This window comes from Raphanus sativus, chromosome 9, assembly GCF_000801105.2.
Source record: "Raphanus sativus cultivar WK10039 chromosome 9, ASM80110v3, whole genome shotgun sequence".
NCBI classification, from domain to species: Eukaryota; Viridiplantae; Streptophyta; class Magnoliopsida; order Brassicales; family Brassicaceae; genus Raphanus; species Raphanus sativus.
In genome coordinates this window covers 5601561-5628812 of record NC_079519.1, presented here as the reverse complement: position 1 = coordinate 5628812, position 27252 = coordinate 5601561, and the positions used below count along the sequence as shown (strand labels likewise).

The 27252-nt window shown below is 31.8% G+C and overlaps 6 protein-coding genes and 1 pseudogene across 7 annotated transcripts; 3 read left to right on the top strand and 4 right to left on the bottom strand.

Annotated features, from left to right (window-relative positions):
• Positions 1-652: 652 nt before the first annotated feature.
• Positions 653-1388, top strand: LOC108823860 (zinc finger protein ZAT12). The gene has a single exon (XM_018597152.2). It carries the CDS (start codon positions 715-717, stop codon positions 1198-1200), a length of 486 nt encoding a protein of 161 aa, XP_018452654.1. The 5' UTR covers positions 653-714; the 3' UTR covers positions 1201-1388.
• A 3465-nt stretch (positions 1389-4853) lies between these two features.
• Positions 4854-6758, bottom strand: LOC108823942 (ras-related protein RABE1c-like; annotated as a pseudogene). Its single transcript, XR_001945130.2, has 9 exons — positions 6602-6758; positions 6410-6488; positions 6207-6279; positions 6021-6121; positions 5811-5876; positions 5618-5715; positions 5465-5527; positions 5283-5375; positions 4854-5174 (listed from the first exon to the last, which is right to left on the bottom strand). The product of XR_001945130.2 is annotated as a ras-related protein RABE1c-like (transcript).
• Positions 6759-10867: 4109 nt separating this feature from the next.
• Positions 10868-11523, top strand: LOC108826267 (gibberellin-regulated protein 10-like). The gene is made up of 2 exons (XM_018599654.2): positions 10868-11082; positions 11173-11523. Exons 1-2 carry the CDS (start codon positions 10995-10997, stop codon positions 11361-11363), a joined length of 279 nt encoding a protein of 92 aa, XP_018455156.1. The 5' UTR covers positions 10868-10994; the 3' UTR covers positions 11364-11523.
• Positions 11524-11972: 449 nt separating this feature from the next.
• LOC108824129 (40S ribosomal protein S15a-4) lies at positions 11973-13239 on the bottom strand. The gene is made up of 4 exons (XM_018597495.2): positions 13121-13239; positions 12740-12891; positions 12481-12641; positions 11973-12291 (listed from the first exon to the last, which is right to left on the bottom strand). Exons 2-4 carry the CDS (start codon positions 12870-12872, stop codon positions 12193-12195), a joined length of 393 nt encoding a protein of 130 aa, XP_018452997.1. The 5' UTR covers positions 12873-12891; positions 13121-13239; the 3' UTR covers positions 11973-12192.
• Positions 13240-13480: 241 nt separating this feature from the next.
• Positions 13481-14470, bottom strand: LOC108824109 (glycine-rich RNA-binding protein 3, mitochondrial). The gene is given in 5 exon segments (XM_056994673.1): positions 13481-13722; positions 13815-13921; positions 14027-14095; positions 14367-14409; positions 14411-14470. Coding segments are annotated over 5 exon segments (336 nt in total). The 3' UTR covers positions 13481-13665.
• A 78-nt stretch (positions 14471-14548) lies between these two features.
• On the bottom strand, positions 14549-15332 carry LOC108824108 (probable histone H2A.7). The gene is made up of 2 exons (XM_018597467.2): positions 15057-15332; positions 14549-14968 (listed from the first exon to the last, which is right to left on the bottom strand). The coding sequence occupies exons 1-2, from the start codon at positions 15258-15260 to the stop codon at positions 14726-14728; spliced, it is 447 nt and encodes a 148-aa protein (XP_018452969.1). The 5' UTR covers positions 15261-15332; the 3' UTR covers positions 14549-14725.
• Positions 15333-25388: 10056 nt separating this feature from the next.
• On the top strand, positions 25389-26658 carry LOC108823354 (actin-depolymerizing factor 3). Its single transcript, XM_018596536.2, has 3 exons — positions 25389-25550; positions 25949-26214; positions 26291-26658. Exons 1-3 carry the CDS (start codon positions 25548-25550, stop codon positions 26439-26441), a joined length of 420 nt encoding a protein of 139 aa, XP_018452038.1. The 5' UTR covers positions 25389-25547; the 3' UTR covers positions 26442-26658.
• The last annotated feature ends 594 nt before the right edge of the window (positions 26659-27252 follow it).

The window sequence follows — 27252 nt, the reverse complement described above, 5'->3', positions numbered from 1 at the left end:
AAAAAAGAAGTCCTTTCTACTTGCTACCTTATTCCAATTAGAATTTGTTTTAATAAAAAAAAAATTGCTAGGAACTATATAAAAATTTATATAAAAACCCATTCATTTAATATGTAAATAACCGATGAAATTTGATGTTTAACTCTTGGAAGAAAAAAAACTCAAGAAGTACATCATGATATTTTCGAATATATTATGCACATATTATGTTATATCTTTTATAAATATCTAGAAAGCGTTGATTTTTAAAAATATTCAAATAAATCTAGAAGACGGCTGATTAAAAACACGCGCCGCGCGTAGTAAATAAAAGACCAAACTCTGAGTTTAGTTAAGTTCTGTAATAAAAAATATCTTAAAATTAATAAAAAGGTTCGAGAAAACACGAGGAAGATTCTCATCCAAACGACTCTTTCGTTTTTATTATACAGTCTCCAAAGCTACGCGGTGTCGCAAAACGTGACCACACAACCCGCATCTTCTTTCATTGCCCCTTGTTTCTCCACGAAATTACGATAGTACCACACTCCTTGCAAGCCACTTCCTTACCCACCAAGTCACAAGGGTATATTCGTCTTTTTCACACACGTCTTCAGTCCACACAACTCGATATCTATAAATAGATCCCAACCAGAGACAAACACAACATCAACAACTATCACACAAACTCAAAAATCTATTCTATTCATTTCGTTTTATCATCAGAAAAAAAACATGGTTGCTATTTCAGAGATTAAGTCGACGGTGGAGACTACGGCGGCGGCGAACTGTCTGATGCTCTTATCAAGGGTCGGACAAGAAAACGTTGACGGTGGGGGCGCAAAACGCGTTTTCACATGTAAAACGTGTTTGAAGGAGTTTCATTCGTTTCAAGCGTTGGGAGGTCACCGTGCGAGCCACAAGAAGCCTAACAGTGAGAATCTCTCTGGCTTGATGAAGAAGACCAAAGCTTCGTCTTCGCATCCTTGTCCGATATGCGGAGTGGAGTTTCCCATGGGACAGGCTCTAGGAGGACACATGAGGAGACACAGGAACGAGAGTGGCGGCGCCGGCGCGTTGGTTACACGCGAGTTATTGCCGGAGGCGGCGTTGATGACGTTGAAGAAATCAAGCAGTGGGAGGTTGGCTTGTCTGGATCTGAGTTTGGGGATGGTGGAGAATTTGAATCTCAAGTTGGAGCTTGGTAGACCTGTTTGTTGATTTGTTTTTCTTTTTCTTTACCCCTTTTGGCTTTTTCTGGATATATTAATTAGTTCCCATCATTCTTTGATTTGTTTCCTTAATATTTTAGATTGATACATTTACATCTGCAGATTTAGAAACTTTCATAGGCCGGGTGTAATATTTTCTTTCCTTTCGTGGTGGAAATATTCTTTACTTGCTTGAGATTTTGTTTTATTATATATATATTTCCGTTTAAAGCGTAAAATATAATTTGTAATTCATTATCAACTTATCTTGCTACTATACACCAGCCACGAACAATAACAACTCGAGTTATATAATTAAATAAAAATGAGTATGCACATGCGTCGATCGACTTATCAATATGGAATCACAAATGGACTTATCTTGGCGCGGATGAAGAAAATATATAAAGGAAGATTTGTAGATATTCATAGGACTGTGTGTTAATAATCTCTAGCTGTCTGAAGTTGGAGTCTACAGAAGTTTTGCAAGCTAGCTTTTTATACATATAGATTAGTTAGTTTGAATATATCTAATCTATTAATTTAGGGATTATCTAATATTTGAAGTTCTCATTTAAATTTTGGACTCTTTCATAGTTGTTGCTAGAATATATCATGCCTCCTATACAACCTACCAACTTAAATTAAACCAAATCTTAACCAACATAGATTAGTTAAACCTAACCAGTAACACTTTTATAATATTTTTGGTTAATCTCTTAATATAATTAGATCATATAAAACTGAACCACTTTTAAATCAACGAGTTCCATATCATTCCAGACATAAGAAAAACAATATTCGACTCATTTACAACGTAAGTATACAAAGACCGTATATGCTTATGCTCATTGATCTTCCAAAAACCAAATAATTGTGGCATAGACCAACATAGGCTCATGTTCGTATCACTAACTTTACTTCCATATATTTACTCTTCACCTACATCATATCACAACATACACATGATTTTTTTTTTGTTCAAACAACCAAATAATGGTGGCATATGGTCAATAGATTTTTTAAATATGTTTTTTATATATTACATTTTACGAGACTATGTGTATAAGTTTTTTTTTTGAAAAATGACATAACTATGTGTATAAGTTAAAAGGTAAAAAGTGTGACAAGACAAATTATTATACTAAAAATGAAAGAAGATTAAATACAAACTAATAACAAGTACAACACAATTATAACCCTATTAAATTCTATATATATTTAATAAAATATTATATATATGTCTAATATGTATATATATAAATGTTACACAAAATATATATAATATTATATACACATATTATATATACCATATATTATTAATTGAAATTTGACAAATCAATTTCCGCCCTTTAGGGCGGGTCCTAATCTAGTTAAGACATTCAAATGAGAAATTTTGAATATACTAATTAGTTCCTCTCGATCTCTGGAATTTTCCTTAACATTTTAGATTCATACACAGATTGCAGATTTGGGAAATTTTCATAGTGTGTAATATTCTTTTATTTTCTTTCCTTTCCTTGTAAACGTATTTTATACTTAGCATCGGAGTTGTTATATGATATCTTTCAATTTAAAACATATCATGTATTTGATTCATATCATACTATTTAAATATCATACTATTTAATTAGTTCTTGATTCATTACCAAATACTATCTTGTTTTCATATATCTATTGTTAAATAAAAAACGCGAATATTGAAAGACTCAAAACACTTAAGAAAAATGGTATTCATAGCACAGTGTTTAATCCTCTCTAGTTATCTGAAGTTGGAGGAGAAAATTTGTAAGCTAGCTATACTAACTATATATGACCTGCCACAAAGTAAATCCCCCGTATCACTTTAACATGTGTTTAAAGTTTTTACACAAAAATAAGGAAAATACAAATTTTTATGTATTAGCATTAAATTAAACTAATTCAATCAATAGAAAAAAGATATAATATTTTGTGATTGGTCAAAATTTTCAAATAACAGTAAATTGTATCTAAAATTTTGAGAACATTACTTATTTTAAAATAAAACAAAAATCTTTAAACATCGTTTAAAGTGATATGGAAGAAGTACATAATAAGATGCGCAAAAATTCAAGGCAAATGATTCATTTGAAGGTGGATTTAATTAGCGCGACTCAAACACTTGTTGCTAACTAAAAAAGGGTCACATATGCATGTTGCTTTATCCCAAAATGTTTATAAGTACATAACGTAATATTTAATTAAAAATATACAACTAGTGCATATGTAACTTAGTAATTAGATTACTAAACGGACTAACGGAGATTGAGCTGAAGACGATATACCGAGGGTACGTCCAAAAGGATAAATTTTGAGATGATTGCAGCAATATTACTGAGAGGGAGATTTAGGGACGTGAAAGTGAGACTTCGTTTAATTGAAACCTAATCTTCAAATGAAATTTGCGACTATGAAGCGCACTTAATAGCCATCGGAGGTTTAGCAGATTACTTGGGTGTGTTACAAAAAAAAAAAAAGAAGCAAATTACTTGGGTTCTGCTCATAAAAATTTTCTTTGCTATAACCGTAAAACTGAAAACAAACACTAGGAATATCATTTATTCAGAAATTTAAGTCTGTTATTATACGTTTCTCTTTCTCAAATTTCGAAAATGTTTTTAGCTAAATATTAATATAAGTTGCAATTTATATTTCTGAGAGTATAAAATTTCCTATCAGCGATGTTGATGCTCTAACGCAACATTGAGTGGTCACTTCTCACTCGGAAGGGTCACTTCTCACATAAAATGGAAAGTAGTTTGGGCCGACAACTCTTAAGGAGATGAACGGTCAAGATTACACGTCACACCACACGCTCAAGATAAGCTTCGTGGTAACCGTAACATCAGATCATGTGCTTTTTGCTTCTTATGGCAACTCATGAGTCATGACACCAAATTTAATATTTTAGTATTAAATTTAATTTTTATCTCCAATCATGATACCAAATTTTGCATAAAATAATATTAAAATATATTAATATAATTAATGCATAACTGATTAGTTATCATTTATAACTGATTAGTTATATTTTATGATGTTTATATTTTATATCTATTTTCTTCAAATGATAATTTCATAAATAAAATAATATTAGCCATCGAAAAATACAGATAGCATGAAGTATATATTTTACAAATTAATACTATCAGCAATACTAATCTACCTAGAATTAAATAAAAAGTAATATAATATATTATTTTAATATTTAATGTTATGATATTACTATTTGTAATACACCAAATCTGATATTTTGGTGGTACATTACAGTTGGCCTTATGCCTTTAGATAAAAACTAAAAAGCTGAAGCAATTTTCTGAAAAACAAACATTTTTTTATCAAGTCTTGGTTTGTAATTGCATTGAAACATTCTAAAATTCGGGATCTTCGAGGTGTGATCAAAGGATCTGTTTATCTCTGTGGCTGTCAAGCTTGCGATTTCACAAAAGTGGTCAACACAAAAGCTCTTTCCTTTTTTTTTTTGTGGAGCCCTTGAATGATTAACAATAGTCTAGTTCTATTCTAATCATTCACAAGCTACTTAACGCGTACGCATTTGAGAGACACCGGATGTAAAACTTCTTTTTTTTATTAGTAAGTGAGCTAAAAGGGAAAAGCTTTTCAATAATTGATGTCGTAACAGAGAAAGCAAAAGACAATAACGAGATTTGAGTTTTAACAATGTTGCCACAGAATCAAATTAAGAGATGGAATCTATCTGAGAGTGAACGATTTCTTCAAGATTCTATTACCATCATAACAAGCTAAGAATGCCAACTTAAAACCAAATCAAATCATCATCAAAGTAAAAAAGAACTACAAACGCAGCCAAGAACAATCAGTTTTTCTTTTTCACCTTCAGAAATTCTTTGGGACTTTTTAAGTTCCACAGCAAGCAGACTTCTGCGTAGCCTGTCCGGCTCCAGCAGCCTGGTCTGTTTGGCTGATCCTAATCGTCGAAGGCTGCAAATAAAACAGAAACAAGGTAGTTTAACTACTTTTGCACAATAAAATGAGAAGTGAAATAAAAATGCAGAAGGAAGGAGAATGTAACAAAAGTAATTTAATAACCTCTGCCCTGGAGTCAGTATCTGCGAGTCTCTGCTTAATGTCCTTTGCTATCGAGAAGAAAACTTCCTCCACATTTAAATTTGTTTTGGCACTCTGACATGTGAAATGACTTATTAGCTTTTATTGTGAAGCAAACAAATACGACCAATGTCGTCAGTCTAAGTTGACAATATTTGGCTTACAGTTTCAAAGAACTTGATTCCGTATTCATCAGCAAGTGCTTGACCCTTTGCTTTTGGTACGGCCTGAAACAAAATATGTGTTACCAAAAAAAAACGCAATGAATCTGACTAATCATCGATGTGAATGAAACTCGCATGTACTGTGTACTATACCCTCTTGCTCTCGTCCATATCGGCTTTGTTCCCTACTAAGATCTTGTTGACATTATCGGAAGCGTGCTGCTCGATGTTACGAATCCAGTTCCTAATGTCTGCAATAAGGTCAAGGAAACAAAGCAGAAATGTAAAGATCAAAAAAACGTCATTCGAGGAGAGAGAGAGAGAGAGAGAGAGAGGAAAGTTTTACTGTTGAAGGATGACTCGTCTGTGACATCATACACCAGCAAAATGCCCATTGCCCCTCTGTAATAAGCTGCAAAAATTGTAAAAAGAGGACGTCAACACAAACTCCACTGAATATCCCCAAACTAAGATTATACTCTTAATCCTCTCTCTAATCCAACTTATAGTGGGACAAATGTATGTTCAATAGGAAGAGTAGGTAGGTCTGACACACCAGTGGTGATGGTTCGAAAACGTTCTTGACCAGCAGTATCCCAAATCTGAAGCTTGATGCGTTTGCCATCAAGCTCAATAGTTCTTATCTTAAAATCAATCCTGCATCAGAAGCAAATGAGATTAAAAAAAAACACATCATAGCCACTTACTTAAACATGATTGAAAGAAAGAAAGAGATAGAAACCCAATGGTGGTGATGAAGCTAGTGGTGAAAGAGCCATCAGAGAACCTCAACAGCAAACAACTTTTACCAACACCTGCAAAATCAATAATGAACCCTTCGTTTTAATCTACAGAGAGAGATCTAAAAACTAAACCACACAAGAACGATCTTAAACGACTGAGATCGAGATCGAGATTTTGCCACAAAATTAATGCGAAACGTACCGCTGTCACCGATAAGGAGAAGCTTGATGAGGTAATCGTAATCGGCTCTTGCCCTAGCAGGTGGTGCAGCCATCGAAATCTAAAAAAAAATAGGGGAAAAAACTCAGAGAGCTCACAGATCAAATTGATTCGTTTCAAACTCGGAGATCACAAATCAAATAAACTAAGAGGAGATCGCGACGAATGCTTTACCAGATCAGATGATGCAGAAGAGAGGCCGTCGTTATAGTGATGAGCAGAGAAAACGAGAGAGAGAGCGATGGAAATGGCGGACGGCTAAAATACGCCTGCCTTTGATTTTATTTGTCTTTTGCTTTCCTCCTGTTTGTTTGTTTGTTTATTATACGCCCTTTTTCTTCGCGCGCACGATATTACATATCCGGTGGTGTATGTTAGCAATCGAAACTGCGAAGAGAAGCCCATGACGTGAAGTATGAAGCCTTATGGGCCTTTTCGATATTTTGAATTGCAGAGCCAAGCTAAATTAGAAGGATCCAATCCACCACGGAAAGGGAGTCAATTTTCAAGAGAAAGCAGATGCAACTTGTGGTTAAGTGTAGATCTGCTTATAAGCTACTCTTATATTATTAGCCAGCAAATCCCACTACAAAGATCTCCAGAACAACAATGATATGTTAAGAGTCAAAAAGAACTGAAAATTTACATTGAATTTTGTGATAGTCAAATATTTGTTACCTAAATTTTGAGTAAATTAAATATATCTGAACATGACACACACATATATATATATGTGTGTGAATTGTTAGAGAGGCCATCTAAGTAATGAAGCGAAGAAAAGCAAGTTATACATCTTAAACTATTGAAAATATATATAGATGGATATGAGTTTTATAAGGAACAGATAGATAAACACATAAATATATAGTAATCTTAATTTGCATGCAATTATGTAAGCATGCATACAAAACATATTACTAAAGAGTAAAGAGTTTAGAGTACCGGAGAAATCTTAATTTTTGTATACAACTAAGTAAGCATGCATACAAAAAAAACGGAAGTAGAAAGAGAATAATACCACAAGAGAAAGTAAGAGAGAAGCGAGAGCGAGTTTTGTCGGTGACCCCAACGTCCGGTGGCGCGTCCGCGCGCGTGCCGGCGTCGGGGCTCATCTTTTTCCGACTTAGTTAAGGATCTCAGCAGTGGTTTCCGATCTACCGACTCTTCCGATATGCTGACATTTCTGGGCTAGGATTTTGCGCAGGAAGGGTTCGGTTCGTACGGTGCTCTATACGGCGGCAAAACAGCTTTCTCTGGAGGCGGAGTGAGGAGAAGGAACGGTTAAGAGAAGCGGCAGACGGCTTGTGAGTTCAGTGGTAGTTTCCGGAGAGTAGAGGCTATTATAGTTCTACGACCGCCGGCTTTTGTCTCCGGAAGACGGTGGTTCCGTTAGCACTGTCATCGTCGGCTCCTGTTTCTGGGAGGCGGTAACTCAGATAGTACCTTTCTTTTCGGCTTTGCTTTTTTCTTTAGTTTTTGTTGTGTTCCGTTCTTCTCTCTCTGCGTAGTCGGTTAATCAAAGCTTCAAAGCTTTTCCGCCTCTTGATTTCTCACTTGAAACGATCTGAGAGTCGGTGGTGTTGGGTCAATGGTAGATGGTTTCTCAAGTGATTGCGCAGATCATGTTTGGTGTGTGTTGGACGTGCCGGCATGGGATCCAGACGATCGCGTTGGTATCGAGGATGCTCTCCGGTGATAGATCCCATGCGGCGAAGATAGTGCGGAGGTGTGGTTGGAGTTTGGACGGTGAGCCGCAAAGTCTAGGGTTTCACACCCTTGGGTTGTGGAGTGAGCTTTAGGCCCAATATGTATTTTTTATAGTTTGGTTTGGCCCAGTATTATTTGGATTTGTTGTATTCGGGTGGGTTTTGTCTTTTTCTATAATATTATCCGGATGATAAAAAAAACATGCAGACAAAACATATTACTTAAGAGTTTTTATGTCGAGCCCTTTTCTATAATATTATCCAGATGATAAAAAAAAAAGCATGCATACAAAACATATTGCTAAAGAGTTTTTAAGTTCCCAGAGAACCGTTTTACCAAAACAAAAAATATATAATGAAGTTGAATCCATCACATTTGTCAGCCTCTTGGACAAGAATCGTATAAGGACGAGATCTAATTTAACAACTGTCACTTCATAAATATAATGCTTGCTAAGTCGGTGGTCTATCTGTTTTGTTTTAACTGATAATGAATTCGTGATCGTATAGTACATCCTTAAGTGTGAGACAAGTATCGATGCACTACATTAAACAACCAATACATTCTTCTCGAGTGTTTATCTTCCAACTTTTCAATATTCTTTTGATAAAAAATGTTTAATATATCATAACAATGTTAGTAGAATTGAGAGCTCTCTAGAAGTTCCACTGCCTTTAGTTTCCGATTACGTGTGCGGTGTGCCACTCTTGTTATAGCTTTAACGCGATGGTCGCTCAACGTGAACGACATTGTGCCTTTGTATCTCTCATTTAAGAAAAACTAGATGATATCCCGCGCCTTGCGCGGGGTGAACTTTTTTTAAATATGTTGTATCTAAATAAATAATACATTTTTTTGTTATCAATAATTTTTTTACATTTGATTAGGGACGACATGTAGGTAGGTATCATTTGGTTTGGTTAGGTTCGGTTTGGATCTTTGCAAATTTGGTTCGAATCTTTATATGTTCGGTTTGGTTTTAGATTCAGATAACCCATTTAATTTTTTAAAAACTTAAAGAATTCATATATACTTTAAATTTCTCAAAACATAAAAATAAAAATAATATGTTACATATAAATTTGAATAATGTATACCAAAATACTTAAATTTAACATAAAAATTGGTTTAACTTAGATATTTGGATAAAAAATGAATAGATATTTTCAGTATTTTGGTATTTTGAGTAATGTTTAGTTATTTTAAATATATAATTTTTACTATTTTTATATATTTCTAAATATTTTGGACAATTTAAAAACATCTTAAGTATTTTGTATATTTCTTTGAGATATTAATTTTTTTAAATAATATATTTAAGTATATAAATTTGATTCGAATATACTCGGATACCCAAACTATTTTGGTACGAATCGGGTTCGGTTCTGGTTTTTAGATACCAAAATTTTAAACATGTTCAGATATCTAACCAAATTGATTAAAGTTCTATACTATTTTGTAGATTGGATTTGGTTCAGGTATTTGGATTCGGATTTTTTTCCCAACCATATATTTTTTATTGTAACCAAATTTTAAATGAAAGTGACGATGGTTCATACTGATTTTGGGTATGCAACAATTTTTAAACCAAAACACTTTCTTTTATGTACGTGATTTATTTAGTTAATCATTAAAAAATGTTCAAGACCCATTAAAAACGATAGGCTGAACTGAAAAAAGTTACCATTAATCACAAAATTTTCAATGTGAGGCTTGTACCATTTTTAGTAATTTATAATCGTTTTAAAAAATTCGAAATACAATATATATAAAAAATATAAATTTTTTTATTATATGCTTAATGTGATTGTTTAATTTATTTTAACAAATAAAATTAAACGAAAAATATAGAGGATAACAAATTATTATCAAATCTTTATTATTCATAATCATTAATGGTGATATATATGTCAATCATATTAGGAAGTTCCGTAGCTTTTATTTAAGGAAACAATAGAGAATATTCTTTTGTATATTAATAATTGATTTAATAGTTATTTAATAAAAACTATAATATATGTGTAGATGGACCAACTTATTTCTCTAACAATCCTCAGAATAATTCTCATGATGACACGTGGCTACCAAACAATGTTGCAATGTTCCAGGATTAATATATAGGGGATAATAATAATCATTTGATGTGTATAAATTTATTATAACGACGGTAATATTATTATGTAATACATTTAGATAACGGCACGCAACAATGGTAATAATAGTCTCTACAAACCAAATCTATTATCTTTTAAAAAAAGCCCGGAAAATATTTCATAGAAGCCAATAACATAATAATTTTTGAAGTTAAAGGCTTGATGCTGATACAAAATATATGCCGATAGTGAATGTCCTTATTATATTAGTTCGTTAATCTTTTTGCGGATCAATTTTTTTCGTTAATCTTACAAATGATAATCTTTTTTCTGATCCATTTTTTCGTTAATCTTACAAATGATAATACCGAATTAACAACCCAAATATAAGTCATAGTCAACATCTAATGTACTTGGAATAGTATCGAAGTATTAGTTTTAATATCTCTCGTTAATAACATACCCTTAAATGTTAACAATATATGGTAGCTAATCTTTTGGATCCTCAATGTACGAAGACTTATAAACCTTTAAACTGTATTTAAAATATGTAAACAATAGTCGATAACAAACATTTCACCTACTCTAATATTTTTCACTATAAATAACTCCTTTTTGTAGCCTCATTTCGCTCATTCCAAACAATCAGTTCATTTGCATTGTGTGCAAGCTTTCAGTTTTGTTTCTTCATCTCCCCAAACTCTTCTCAAAGTTGTAAACCTTTATCGAAGCAGATTTAAGAAAAAAAAGAATCAACCTCGCTAAGAATGAAGATGAAGTTGGCTGTCATTCAATTCTTCATTATCTCTCTTCTCCTCTCATCTTCTTTGTTTATGCTTTCAGACGCAGATTCGTGTAAGTATACATAATTCATTTCATTATTTAGATAAATATTTATTTGAATCTCACTGTCTAGATTTATATTTGGAATGATACATGAATTAGCACAATGCAATGGAAAATGCAATGCGAGATGCTCAAAGGCCGGAAGACAAGATCGGTGTCTCGAGTATTGCAATATATGTTGCGAGAAGTGTGATGATCATTGTGTTCCCTCAGGCACTTATGGAAACAAAGATGAGTGTCCTTGTTACCGCGATATGAGGAACTCCAAAGGCCAACCCAAATGTCCTTGAACATGTCTGGAAGATCATTCTCTCATAGACACCATATCTTTATAAACCACATAAATATTTACAATTGTTGTTAAAACATGAAATAATGAGTTCTATATATTCATATGTATGATGATGTGAAAACACTTGACAATAAACGAAATCATTTTAATTAACTAAATACTAGAGGTGAAGTTATGTGCACATATATGTATGAAGATAATAGGTTAATCAAAACAATATAGTGTACCAAAAGTTTAATACCGCGACAAGATCGGATTAATGGTCATGATTGACGAACCATCAAAAGAGGATGGTGGATAAGTTTGCTTTACTATGGTCTCGGATCTCGATGTATCTATCACTTTTGCAATATTCGTGATATTTTAGTGAATTGCGATATCATTTATCAGTCACAAGACACCTCAGCTAGATGATGGTAAAAATAACAAAAAGACACAAATCTAACGAAGTGAAAACAAAATGTCTTGGATGGATAGTTAGCTCAAAAAATGTCTTATATCGTTGTATCATTGAAAACAAATATTTAGAATTGTATCAATCACACTAACATACCTCAGCTAGATGATTTTAATAACAAAATAATATTGTATCAATAAGATTGATTGGTTCAAGAAACGCAAGTTTTTGTTCATTGAAAATTACTGTCTACATAGCAAGTCTTCAATTAACTTTTGAAGCAAAACCAAAAAGAAACAAAATTATCTGTGAAAGCAAACAGAGAAACAAACGTCTACTACTCTCTTAACATTGAGCTCAATCGAAATCCTCGTCTCACCAAAAGGAGAAGCAAAGTATAAACCCTGAACAAAGAAGATTCTCTTGAAGTTCAGTAAAAGAATCCAAGAACCTTGCCACCAACGTTCTTTCTCCTGGCCTCTTCGTGGTCCATGATACCGGCTGAGGTTGTTAGAACAATGTAGCCAAACTGCAACGATTTCAACAAACCCATGTCAGAATAAATCAGAGTTCTCTACACAAAACAGAGTCAACCAAAAAAAAAACGGAATTCACCCAGTGTATGTGATATATTGATAGAGAAGAGTACCAAGATTATCCCTATGCTCCCATTTAATCAAATGACAAGGACTAAAAGAGAGGAAGAGTAAAGAGAAACCTGTCTGGAAGGAAGAAGACGAGCGGTCCAGCTTTCAATCTCTTTGACTCCGACATCGAAACGAGGACTGATGACACCACATTTGTTAAGTCTTCCATTGAGCTCAACAACAATCTTACCAGACCTGTGATCATCAACGTACTCAAACTCACCAATGTAACCTGCAATTTTTTTCAAGAAAAAAAAAATTAAACCTTCGAACCAATAAAAAAAACAAAACAAAAAAGCATGACAAGGGGGAAATGAGCAATCACTATACCGTGTTTCTGCATGACAGTGAGGAACTTGATGATGACCTTAGAAGAAGGCCTGATCATGACCTGCCTCTTGCCTCTTTTCTCAGCATTGTACATACTCTTCAGACCATCGTTAAGCACACTGATTCTCACCATCTTTCTAAAGCTCAAAACACTGAAATAAAATAAAATAAAAAAACAAGTACAAGCTTAATAAAATATTAATTACTACATCAATAAGTCATTAATGAACATCTATGGTCGCATTTTGACAGAGAATCAGTTTGATCCAAACATTAGATCTCTGATAGAAGAAATTTTCCAAAACTAAAGAGTTACGATTGAGCACAGATCCGAGAACCGTAACGGTAAGAAAGTAACGATGTTCGGAGGATGGGTCTAACCTTGGAGATTGAAGTGGCAGCCGCACAAAACTCTCCTCTGCTAAAGACGAAGAAACAAAGTTGAGCTTACTACATACGATCTGTGAATTAGGGTTTTTTGCTTTTTATTTTGAGACATTTTGAGAGGGGTTAATGGATCCAGTCCAGGTTTAGTTTAATGGGCCTACAATATAACAATTAGACATTATTATGGGCCCTTTCGGAATTCTGTTCACTCACTCTTAACCAAGATTGGTGTATGTTAAAATTGGTTCTTTCTTGGATTCTGATATGTAATTGAATCAGGAGTTATAACCAAGATTAATGTAAAAAAATGGTGTGAGCTTCACATTTGATTATTTGCTTTCAGATTGTTAATTGTCAGATAATATTTGAACACAGTAGTAACAAAGCTTTGAAGAGGAGACACTGTCATTAGAAAATGATTCTTGAGTTTTACACTGTTACAAATTGAAATAAGTGAATGCACAGTTTCCTGAGTTACGGTTCTTCACCAACATATATGAAGTTTCAGTTGAGTTGAATCAATTCTGATTATGATTGATCTAAACACCTCTTTTAGGACGAGCATACTCGACTCTGATGTGTCTGCCTTCGAGTGACTGAACAAAAGACATGACGATATCAAGTCAGCAAATACTAAAAAGGATTTCTGTTTTAATATCTTTTCTCAATCAGTCCATTATCTCAAAACCTGATTGTTCATGGAAGCTAAGGCAGCTGCAGCTGCTTCTTCTGAATCAAGCAGCACAAAGCCATAACCTTTTGATTTGCCGCTCTTGTGATCGCATATTACTCTCACTGTACTTTTCACATTCAACAAAACAATACTCTCAGTAAATGCATTTTTTTTTAATCCATAGAGAAAATTTTGCAAACAACTAACAAACAGATTTATTATCATACCATTTAAAACTTGACCGTACTTTTCAAACTCGTTCTTCAGAACATGTTCATTCGTGTCGTAGTTAAGCCCTGCAGTGGTGTGTACTTACACATTCAGAATCAGAACAGTTTTTCTCTCACGCATATAATCAAACACTTAGAGTGCACTTTATATAAGGGATTATATAACCTATAACTATTTTTCTGCTCTAAGGCCATACATACAGACTACAGTTGTCTGAAACAAGCAAATGGGTCCAATTCACAACATAAAATCCACATCTGCAGTCCTATTAAATACATTATTAATCAGGAAGAGATTACGCTGAACAATGACGGATGTACTACATAGTCTACATACCTCCAACGAATAATTTTGAAGAACAAGAACCACGAGTTGCTTGCTATACATCGTAATGGCGATGCTAAATAATAAACACGATGAGATAATTGACTAAAGAACATTTGTATGTGTTAAATTAAGTATTCGCTCTATTGCGGTAAGTTTTTTTTTTGTGTGTGTGTAACTAAAGTTGCGGTGAGTTTAGTGCAAAGGTTTTTTATAAAATGTCCTTAAAGAAAAGTTGTGGATCTGAAAGAGAACTCAAATCCGAATTACATAAATTAAAAAGCTAGATTTTTTTCTACATGGTCTCAAGACAAAGTAACCAAACACATAAACTAAACAGGTGAATGAAATTAACGTCTTGCTCGCTTGATTTAAGCCTTCTTGGGAGATTTGCCAGGCGACTTGGGTGCAGCAGCAGCTTCCTCGCTTGCTTTAGCAGACTTCTTAGGCAAAAGAACAGAGTTAATGTTGGGCAAGACACCACCGTGAGCGATGGTGACTCCGCTGAGAAGCTTCCCCAACTCTTCATCGTTCCTAATCGCCAAAAGAAGATGCCTCGGGATGATCCTCGACTTCTTGTTGTCTCTCGCCGCGTTACCAGCAAGCTCCAGAACCTGAATCGTAAAAATAAACTCAAAATCAGAAAGAAAAAAAGACTTTCGATGTAAACAAAATCAGATCTGAATGAGAAGAGAGACTTACTTCGGCGGCGAGGTACTCGAGAACGGCGGCCATGTAGACCGGAGCGCCACCGCCGAGCCTCTGTGCGTAACGTCCCTTCTTGAGGAAACGGGTGATTCTCCCGACAGGGAACTGGAGACCGGCTTTGATCGATTTCGAGACTGATTTGGGGCCACCGGCTTTTCTTCCTCCGAAAGCCTTCTTCGCTTTTCCCGTGGTCTCCATTGCGATTAGAAGGAGTTGAGACTTGTTGTTGTTGTTTTGGGAAGTGGTGATGAGAGATTTGTGAGTTTTCAGTTGGCGGTCGTGGGTGTGGTTTTATAGTGAGAAAGACAGACGAAAGGAAGATGATTTCTATTCGTTAGATTTGAGTCTTATCGACGGTGGAGAGTAAATAAGATAGCGATCCTCGTGACTTGTAGATAAGCCAATCAGAAACGTTTTCGTGTTTTTTTTTTTTTTTGAAACGGCGCCATTTTTTTCGTTTGTCTTCGTTTCGAAAGTTTAGCGCTTTCACTACTTCACTAGAGATTTTGCAATTTGCGCGAAGAACAAAAAAACAAAAATAAAATTAGCAACTAAACACACTAGATATTTATAAAATATTTATATGATTTTTTAGGATAAGTCAATGACCTATCAAAATCTATTATGTATTCTATACTGAGAACATCTCAAACCCAATCTCAAATTTTTAAAAGGTTTTTGTTATCTCAACCAAACTTCAAATCTTCGGATTTTAAGGCGTTGAACAGTAATATTTTAAATTTGATGTTTCATTATTCATAACTTCAAAATTAATTTTTGTTTTCTTTTTGAATTTTATAATCTTTTCTTCATAGATGCATGTATTAAACTTAATTTATAATAATTTAAATACACCATATAAAACAAAATAATCTTTTTGACTAAATAAAACAGAATAGTTAATACATAAAATTAAAATAAAGTTCACAATGTAAAAATACTTTATATAAAGTTCACATGAAATAAAAGTTGTAATTAAAACAAATTACATAAACACTTAAATATTACATATTTTACAGAAATAATACTTGAGTAATTTGGTATCTCATATGTAACTCTTTAAAAGTTGTATGTATGTGTGTTGTTTTATTATATATGTAAGTTCATTATTTTTATTATATAATATTATTATACCGTGTGTTGTATAATATATTGAATTTATGTTTATATGTATTTGTGATATTTTATTATTATTTATAATTTTTGCTAGTATCAATGACTGTAGTGCAAATAAATAAAATTTTACATTTTTTTGGAGGATTTATGGAATGGTTGATGGCCATGGTGGACTAGAGGCATCACTTTACATAAAACAGATTATGATATTATTGATGAAAATAGAACGATTACAATCTCAACATGGTGATGAATCGAGATTGAGCCCAAACCCAACAGCAACCTCCAGAGATCCTTTTACAAACAAATCAAAGTGAAGTTCACAATGAAAAAAAAAAGTTCACAATGAAGAAGAAGACTTCCTCTAAAGACTCGATCTTGACTCTAACGGCCAAGCCTGCTCATCGCCTTATTATTTCTACCCACTTACCAGCTCATCACCAAGAACGAATGGTACTTATCAGTTATCACAGAACTTGACGAGGTTGTTCATCCAAAATGTTGTATTTCCATTATTCCATAGCTGTCCTCCATTGTGGACAACTTTTTTACTAGAAGAACTTTAGAACTCACACCAAAAATCCTTTTGCTTTGGATGATGAAAGCATTGTCAGTGGTTCATGCGGTACAACCTCCTTGATCGCTCTCATAATCAGACAACATCTTCTGGTCACCAATGGTGGAGATCACTACAAGAAAACAGGAAAATACTGACGGACATACTGACAGAAAATGAATTCCTCGGAATATTCCGAGGAATTTCTGAGGAAATTCTGAGGAAACATAAATTTTACGTTTCCTCGGGATTTCCTCGGAAAATACCTAGGAAATTCCGAGGAATTCACTTTCCGTCGGTATTTTCCGAGGAAATCCCGAGGAAAGAGTTTTCTTCGAAAAAAATCGACAAAATTCCGAGGGATTTAGAGATTTAACTTTTAGGGTTTAGGTTCCTCGGAATTTACCAAGGAAATTCCGAGTGATTTAGGGATTTTACTATAGGGTTTAGCTTCCTTGGAATTTCCTCGGAATATTCTGAGGAAATTCCGAGGAAAAACACATTTTCCTCGGAATTTCCTCGGAATATTCTGAGGCTTTTCCGAGGAACAAGGTTTTATAACCGAAAAAAACGTTTTGCGGTTTGAATAACACATATATAAGCTTTAGTAAGTGTCTTAAACTGATTATTAAGTGTCTTAAACCAAAATAGGTGTGTTACCCGATAATAAACACTTTCCGATTGTATGAACGAATTTTCCACAATATAAGATCAAACACTTATACACTTTAATGAATGGTAAAATGAATACTTACAATTCATTTTGGAATTTTGTTATTTCATGGTTTATGATCATCTATACAAATAATATTCAATTTTATCATTACATTAGTATAAGAAATGATATTGGGCAAAACAAATTGAGGTTCTGAAGACTCTTGTCCCTATTACCAAACATAAATTTTACGTTTCCTCGGGATTTCCTCGGAAAATACCTAGGAAATTCCGAGGAATTCACTTTCCGTCGGTATTACCAAACATAAATTTTACGTTTCCTCGGGATTTCCTCGGAAAATACCTAGGAAATTCCGAGGAATTCACTTTCCGTCGGTAATTTCCGAGGAAATCCTGAGGAAAGAGTTTTCTTCGAAAAAAATCGACAAAATTCCGAGGGATTTAGGGATTTAACTTTTAGGGTTTAGGTTCCTCGGAATTTTCTCGGAATTTACCAAGGAAATTCCGAGTGATTTAGGGATTTTACTATAGGGTTTAGCTTCCTCGGAATTTCCTCGGAATATTCTGAGGCTTTTCCTAGGAACAAGGTTTTGTAACCGAAAAAAACGTTTTGCGGTTTGAATAACACATATATAAGCTTTATTAAGTGTCTTAAACTGATTATTAAGTGTCTTAAACCAAAATAGGTGTGTTACCCAATAATAAACACTTTCCGATTGTATAAACGAATTTTCCACAACATAAGATCAAACACTTATACACTTTAATGAATGGTAAAATGAATACTTACAATTCATTTTGGAATTTTGTTATTTCATGGTTTATGATCATCTATACAAATAATATTCAATTTTTATCATTACATTAGTATAAGAAATGATATTGGGCAAAACAAATTGAGGTTTTGAAACCCCAAACATATATCCCTCGGAATTTCCTCGGAATATACCGAGGAAATTCTGAGGGATTTGAATTTTCCTCGGAATTTTTTCATTTAACCGCCATAATTTTCGCGAAATATTTTGCGAAAATTAAATTTTCGAAACTGAGGAAATTCCGACGGATAGTTTCCGTCAGAAACTTCGGAATTATAAACACAGATCTCTTCTTCTTCCTCATTTCTCTCTTCTTCTTCCTTGCCATCTCCGCCGACCTCCCCTTCTCTCTCGACGATTTCCGGCCAATCCGACCTATTCCTCCTCTATTTGATTCCCAAATCATGTAAGAACCTTCCCAATCTATTTGTTAGGTTAGATTTGATGATTTTAGAAGTTTTTTGATAGATTTTTGTTAGGGTGATTGGTAGGATTGTATAATGGAAGTTTGATTGTGGTTTTGTATTGAGGATTGTGATTATTTGATTGTGTAGAATTTTTTTTAAGTTTTATAATAGTTTGGTGTTTATAAATAATTTTGAAAACGTTTTTTGTATATAAAATCTATTTTATGAATTATAAATGAAATGTTTTTGTATATAAAATCATTTCTATATTTATCAAACATTTTTAATATTTATGAAACGTTTTTTGTAAATATTAAACTATTTTGGAATTTTAAAACTATTTATATATATTTTTAAAAATATATATATTTATATTTTTGTGATTAAAAAACTATTTTTGGAATTTTAAAACTATTTATATATATTTTTAAAATAAATTTATATTTGTGATTAAAAACTATTTTTGTAATTTTAAAACTATTTATATATATACTTTTTATATATAGTTTTTTGTGATTAAAAATATTTTTTGTAATTATTAAACTATTTATTTTTTTATATATTTTATATTTTCGTGATTAAAAACTATTTTTAGTAATTATTAAACTATTTTTTTATATTTATATTTTTGTGATTAAAAACTATTTTTGGAATTTAACATTTATATTTATTTATTTTTTATATTTATATTTTTGATTAAAATTTTTTTTTTGTAATTATTAAACTATTTTTTATATTTATATTTTTGTGATTAAAACTATTTTTAGTATTTATTAAACTATTTTTTTATATATTTATATTTTTGTGATTAAAAACTATTTTTTGAATTTTAAATTTTTTATTTATTAAAACTAATTTTTAATATATTTTAGTTTGTACAACTCTGAATAATAATATCTAATATATTTTCAATTTCAATTTTTATTTTATATTTTATATTTTCGAATTTCATTAAAAAAATAATTTTATTTTTTTTTTAATTATTTTTTTGAAAATTCCGAGGAAGGTGGTCCCTCGGAATATTCCGACGACCACGTCCCTCGGAAAATTTTGAGGAAATGTGCGACGAACCCTCGTCCTCACAGTTTCCTCGGAATTTTGTTTCCTCGGAATTCCGTCAGAAAATTCCGAGGAAATTCCGAGGAAAAATGAAATTCCGAGGAGTTTTTTCCGAGGACATGTTTCCTCGGTATAGCGTCGGAATTCGCTTATTCCGACGACATACCGACGATTTATGCCCTCAGTATGAGTCTGTTTTCTTGTAGTGGATTGTCGTGCAGTGCTATTCCGGGGAAAAGTGTTTGTTGACATGTATTTCGATCACAGATCAACATAGAAACGAGAATGTAGGCGCGCTGATAAAGAATCTATGAGCATAACAGTCACCTCAAGGTTTTTGCTGTCAGCATATCATTGGGAATTTGGAACTGAAGATTCCTTTCGCTGGCTCCCATTCACCTATTGTTGAGACGAAGGAGAAATAAGGTGTCGAGTATTTAAATAAAAAGAAGAAATATTTATTCAACAAGGTATACCAAAATTAATGTTAGCAATGTTTGCCAAAGAGAACCAAGTAAAGCGTGCAAGCATGAACAATACCCGTCGAACTACAGTAAAAACAGAAATATTTTATTTTAGTCTTCCTAGTAAGCTAAGTGTATTTGGCTTTTTGAGTAAGTCGTTTCTGGTTTCTTTTTTTCCTTTATAATGTATTGTAATGATCTTTTCCAGATCTAAAGAAATTATTCTCTCTTTTTTTCTTCCTTGTTCTTCATCCTCCAGCAATATTCTCTCAATAGACATTTCATATTCTCACAAATCTAACATGATATGAGAGCTTTAAGCTTTTATCATTGCGCAAAGAGCACAACACCAAACAAATAAACCTCCGATATATCCGTAAGTTGTCAACTTGTAAACCATCCAAGACTACCTACAATAGAAAAATGCTTCAACACCCTACTTTACAACTTTTAACATGATACATCATTTTTTCCACGTATTAATTCAACACACTTTTAATACCCATTTATACCATAATTTTGTTTAATAAATTTACACACTCTACCCCACCATTTAATCTAACATTTGTAACAAAACTAAATATTTATTTATTTACCCAAATCAAATGAAGCAAATTTTTACTTATAAAACACAAAAGATTATAAATTTTAATATATTTTTTTATAAAATAGTTGACCTTAAATGCTTAAGATAAAATAAAAATGAAATGTGGACCCCATTTATGAGTATTCAACATATTGAATACTTTAAAATATGATGAATCCAATCGGATTTTTATTCTACAATAGTTAATAAACAATATAAATTATATACTGAACAACGAATAGACATAGATCATACTTTCTTTTCTTTTTATTTATCTTTTTTCTCTGTTTCATTTGCATTAACCTTATGTTAACATCTTCATTTTTTTTAATTGACACACTCAAGATGTAAAAAGATTATTTGTGTTGTTTTTTATAACTGAAAAATATTAAAGTCGTTTATTACTTATAGTACTTTTATATCTTTAGTTAAAACGATGCTAGTTAAATTGAGCAAATATTTCTGTTGTGTAATTGATGTAAGTTCTTGTATTTCTGTTGATTATTTTTAAATGATGTAAATTATTTTTTATTTGAATCATTTTATCTTAAGTGATGTTAACCAGGTTACTAATACCATCAACTTTTTAATTGATATAAAATCATATATTTAGTGTCATTCTTCGTACGTGTCTGATGTCATTTTTGTTTTTTATTCTAATTTAGTTTATTTTATTTTATTATTTTTATTGTTATTCTTATTTTTTTCCAATAAAGCCATTTATGGCCAGCAGCTCTTTCCTTTTTGTTAATTTGATTTCTTTCCGATTTCTAGCTAGTATTCATTGTATTGAGCATATATAAGCTGCTTTAGCCGTGAATTGTAACAAATTTTCAATAAACCAAAGTTTTATTAGAGAAATTGTTTTCTTCTTCAAAGTCTCTTTGAAATACCTTATATGTAATTCAATTTGAGTGATTAATTTGTTGGTATTGGTCTTTGGATTATGATTGTTTGTTGGGTTCAAGCAAGTACGGTTCACCACCGATTGAGAGAATTAATCACTCCCTGAAAGCGTCTATCATCATCATCACCACCAGTTCTACATTCATCCATCTTCACAAAGCTTGTTTGATCTTTTTAAACCACCTTTGTGAAATGATTCCAATCTTACATCACTTAACAGTCGCAACTTCCTCAGCTCTTAAATATTACATGATCATCCTCAATATCAACTACCATCTACTCACCTTGTTTTCCATTGTCACCAATGAGTTTTCTTGATGGGAGCTCTTTTCAAGATATCGTTTTATTTTAAATGTGCTGCACAACGTGTCTAGTTGATTCAGGAGTTCAAATGAATTCCTCACTAACAAACCATGATTTTTTTCTTTCTCCAGACCATGTTGATTAGGAGATTGAACCCAGTTGTAAACAAAGTTGCCTACTCTAACTTATGAAACAGAAAAAACAGAGGAAACAATAGTATAAGAAGGCATATCAGAACAGTAGTTGCATCACGAAGGATGCACAAGGAGCTTATCCTTGCCGAATATACAAAATACGATTATGATTTGATGTTGTCAATTTTTTAAGGGCATTTGCTGTCGCTTTGCGGAAGAGTTGTTGCTCACTGGAGTAGTGTGCTCGATGGATGCACGCGGTGGTTACACTCACGACACAATCTGTAGTTCTCACAAGAGCCCAAGGATGTCAGCACGTTTATGTTTGTTTCTCTCGGTTTTTATATTAACATGCGCAGTTTGTTTCCATGTGGAAAATAAATAGGATAAAGTGAATGCAATAAAGTAAATATAATATATGAAAATAGTACAAATTTATCATGTTCATTTCTTATCAGAAGATCAATGGAATAATTTCTTTTTTGATTTTTGTTTATTTTTCTGTGAAATTAATGACATGTTTATTCTATCTTCTCTATTAAAAGAGAAGTACTATTTTTGTCTACCATGAAAAAGTTATATTAAGATTAAATCCATTCATCAATTATATTTATTTAATTATTTACATTATTCTATTAATATAATATTCTCAATATTGTTTTAAATTAATGGATGATTAATTCATAACTAATAATATAGTGTTAAATAAATATTTATTACAAAAATAAACTACGTTTTTATAATTTTTTAATTATAGTCAATCTCTATAATATTATTTGAGAAGTCAGTTTCCTATGTGTCGCACTCACGTTAACTCTCACGGTGGTTGATTACATTGATACCTTTAATAAAAAAAATACTATATTTAAATACTATTATTGATTTTTATTTAGTTTCCTTTTTTAAAATTTCCAAATAATATATATAATAAAAAGAAACATTTATAAAGTTTAAGAATCAAATTTAAAAACGAAAATATATGTATAAATAAATATTATTTCATTAAAAAGGAAATTTCATAAAATAGTAAAATTCCATTTAAAATAACATAAAATATACTTTCTTTATATTTATATTTTCACAGACTATCTTTATATTATAAAAATAAATATTATTTGTTATAAAACATAATTTTAAACAGTACAACAATATATCAATATATTTTCAAAGTAATAAAAATATTTTTTATATATCTATATATTGTTTTAGATGATTACATAAAATAATTAAGTAACATAAACAAATAGATGTTTTACTGCTTATTTTAGAGAGAGATCAAAAAAACTAAAAATAAATTTTAACAAGAAACATCTTTTGATCAAATAATTATAAAATATTTTAGAAACAACATCGCACTATATACTTTAAAGAGGTAAATATATTATATTTTATCATTATTAAAATTGTGTATATTTTAAATATTAAATTTTCTTTTAAAATTTTATGTTTTTATGTTTGTTGAATCTAATATAACCATAATCAAAAGGCATAAATTATTTACAATTTATAAAAATATTTTAATTATTTGTAGATATTGATATGTCTTGTATCAGTTACTTATATATGTAACTTCCTATATATTAACACTTTATTTTCTAACATCTTTAAAAACAACAATTAATTCGATATAGATTATGAAAATACATACACATTTAATGATAAATAAAATTAATTTGACTTGAATTAATTATAAAAAAAATAATTATACTTCGTTTTGAATTTGAAAGAATATATCTAACTCAATATATTCATAACATGAGTGACTTCACTAATCCAACTTATATCGAAAATCATAGATTTAATTACAATAAAAAAATATAATTTTATAATAATTATAATTTGTTTTATAAATATAAATTATAGGATGACCCAAAACACATTAACAAATGAAAAAAAAATATTAACCAACTGTTACAGTTTAGTTCTTTTGTAAAATTTATATATATGCATGCGACTTTAGAATATTATCGTTACACTAATTTACGTAATTTGGAATCAAACAATTTGGTTTATTTTTATTTAATTCTAATCACAATATATCTTAAGTTATACATAAATTACTAAAATATATTTACATATCTAAAACAACAATCAACCTAAATGCAAATAAAAAAATTAACCAAAATCGTACTATATTTAGAATAAAAAATATTATAGTTGAATTCAAAGAAATGTATACAATCCAATATACCCAAATGATAACTAATTGACTGTAGAAACAATAAAATCGACTAGATATAACATATCTAAAATCATAGTTCTAATTAAAGTAATATAATATTATAATATATTATGCATACAAATTATAAACTAATTTAAAATTAAAAGTAAATAGAAATAAATTATTTTAATATATATTTACTTTATAAATATTTATATCCGTGCATGAGCATGGAAAAATCAACTAGTATTATATTAAAATCATATATTTATAAAATAAAAATTTATCCCGCACGGATGTGCGGGTTAAAGTCTAGTTTGATTTAAGATAAATGGTAAATATTTCTATGGAATTGATAAAATAAGACCTTCCACATCAGTCCATTACATAAAATACCAATTCAGATGCACCTCTTATATAGTTTTGAAAGATTTACTAATTAGCCGAGATGTGCTACTGCGTTGATATAAGTTTTTGGCTAATTCTGTTACTGTTATTTTTTGTTCGAGTTAATAAACCCAAAGATGATGTATGTAGCGCGTGTAAGCATCATTACACATGTGTGGCTGTCACTGAAAGGAATATTACAGCTCCGCTCAGCTGGCTTCCATCACAGGTTATCATGATCACTGAGCCGAAAGTGGAGCCACCCACACCTGAGATGCCACAAAGAGAGCCATATGCATCTTCGACCTTTCGTTTTATTCCTTTTCCTTTAAAAGATAGGAAACTAGTCCTCTCTTCTTTTCTTTGTTCTCTCCACAATGAGATAAAAACTTATCGCGAGCTGTTATTAATGGGTGATCACATAATTAACTAGTTTATGATATTATTATTAGTAATAATTATATCTTAATTTTCCATATAGTAGGAGGACTTTGAAATAAAACTTACAATATTGGGTAAAAAGTGGTTGTAATACACTAAAAACACAATAGAATGATATTTACTAAACACAATTGACAAAAAAAAGTGTGACCTTCATTTCGTAATCTAAGATTTATGAAACCCTACTTAATTAATACTGAGTAAATATTAGTATTAAACTTTTAGAAAAAATAATAATATTAGTATTAAACAATTAGTCAATATAATTAAATGGATTTTGAAATAGATTGTGCTTTTTAATCATTCATGCCTAAGTATTAAATAAAAAAAAATAAAAAAATATTCATTAGGACTAAAAAGGCTTCCGCATAAATCTGAAGGAAAAGGAAGAGAAAAGACGCACACCGAAGACTCGACTCCCAATCATCTCCTTCCTTCCTTCTTCGTCTCTGAAACTAATTTTGATTCAGCAGCCATGGTGAGAGAGTTACCTCCATTTGTTTTTCTTCCTCGTTTATATCTTTCCCTGGTTTTTTCGGATACCTTGTTTAGCTTTGATTCCAGTTCCATTTTTTTTTGTTTTCGATTTATCCGGATTTGGTTTCTCGCCTGCGCCCAAAAGTTATATTTGATTAGATCTGGAAGATAGAATCGTCTGTTGGTTTTAGATCTCTGAGATTTTGGATTTGTATAGTCATGAGACGGACTGATCTAGGGTAGGAATCGGACAATATCATCACTATGCTTTGTTTTTTTTTTTTTTTTAATTTATTTTCAACTCCCTTTGATGTGTCTTAATTGATGTGTGTGTGTGTGTGTGTGTTTGAAGAGAGTCTTTTTGTGTCTTATTGTTCTTATTGTTTATTTTGTTGGTAGGCTAATGCAGCGTCAGGCATGGCAGTCCATGATGACTGCAAGCTCAAGTTTCTGGAGCTCAAGGCCAAGCGGACTTACCGTTTCATCGTTTACAAGATCGAGGAGCAGCAGAAACAAGTGGTCGTCGAGAAACTCGGCGAGCCTGGTCAATCCCACGACGACTTTGCTGCTAGTCTCCCTGCCGATGAATGCCGTTACGCTGTTTTCGATTTCGATTTCGTCACTGCTGAGAGCTGCCAGAAGAGCAAGATCTTCTTCGTCGCATGGTAAAGTGTTCTAAAAATAACTGTTCCTATCTTTTTGCTTCACCTTGTTTGAAACACCCTCTTTGTCGTTGTTAAGGTCTCCGGACACAGCAAGAGTGAGAAGCAAGATGATCTACGCGAGCTCTAAGGATAGGTTTAAGCGCGAGCTTGATGGAATTCAAGTTGAGCTTCAAGCTACCGATCCAACCGAGATGGATCTCGATGTTTTCAAAAGCCGAGCCAACTGAGGAGGAGTTAACATCCCTCCAGGAAAAAAATATATTTGGTTGAATCCAATTACTATTACTGAATGATATGCTTGTTCTTTAAGTTTGCTGTGAAGGCAACCACCAACCAAAACAACTTCATTTCATTGGGTCTTTGTCTTCTTCCTATTGTCTTTTATATTTTTTTTTGGTCCTTGCAGTGTTTTGCTTAAAACTTTAAGAGATTTGGCTTGTGCTCTTTTACCATTGTGTAAGAAACCCCCCAAACCCTTTACCAAAAGATGAATCTTATTGGCACATTGTGTCGTATCTTCGTCTATGTATCTAGTGATCCATGGATTTAAACAATTGTGACAACATTACATAATAAGTTTAGGATATAAAATAATCTATTAATAGATCGATCCACTAGATGCTTTGTTTTTCTTAATAATCGATTTTATTAAATAACATATCTTATGGATCTCCAGATTCGTTATAACTTTCATTTGGCACATGACTATTGACATTTTATAAGCTGAGATATATATTTCATGTATAAACTAATATGGTATTGATCAATACAGCAAGTTCAAGTTCTAATGTTAATCCAGAGAATGAAATGGCTTGCTCAATCGAGTATGGTCCATAAAATATTTTTTAAAACATTAGTCATATAGTTGTTACTTAAGAAAACAGATCCAACCATTGGCAGTTGTCGAATAGCTCATTTTACGCAATCTTTCAACTGTGATCACATACACACTTGTTGTCTACTTTGCTAGCTGGTAGTCAAACGAATCTCGAAGTACAAAAAATTATTTGCACAATCCAAAATCATATGTTTCTTTTT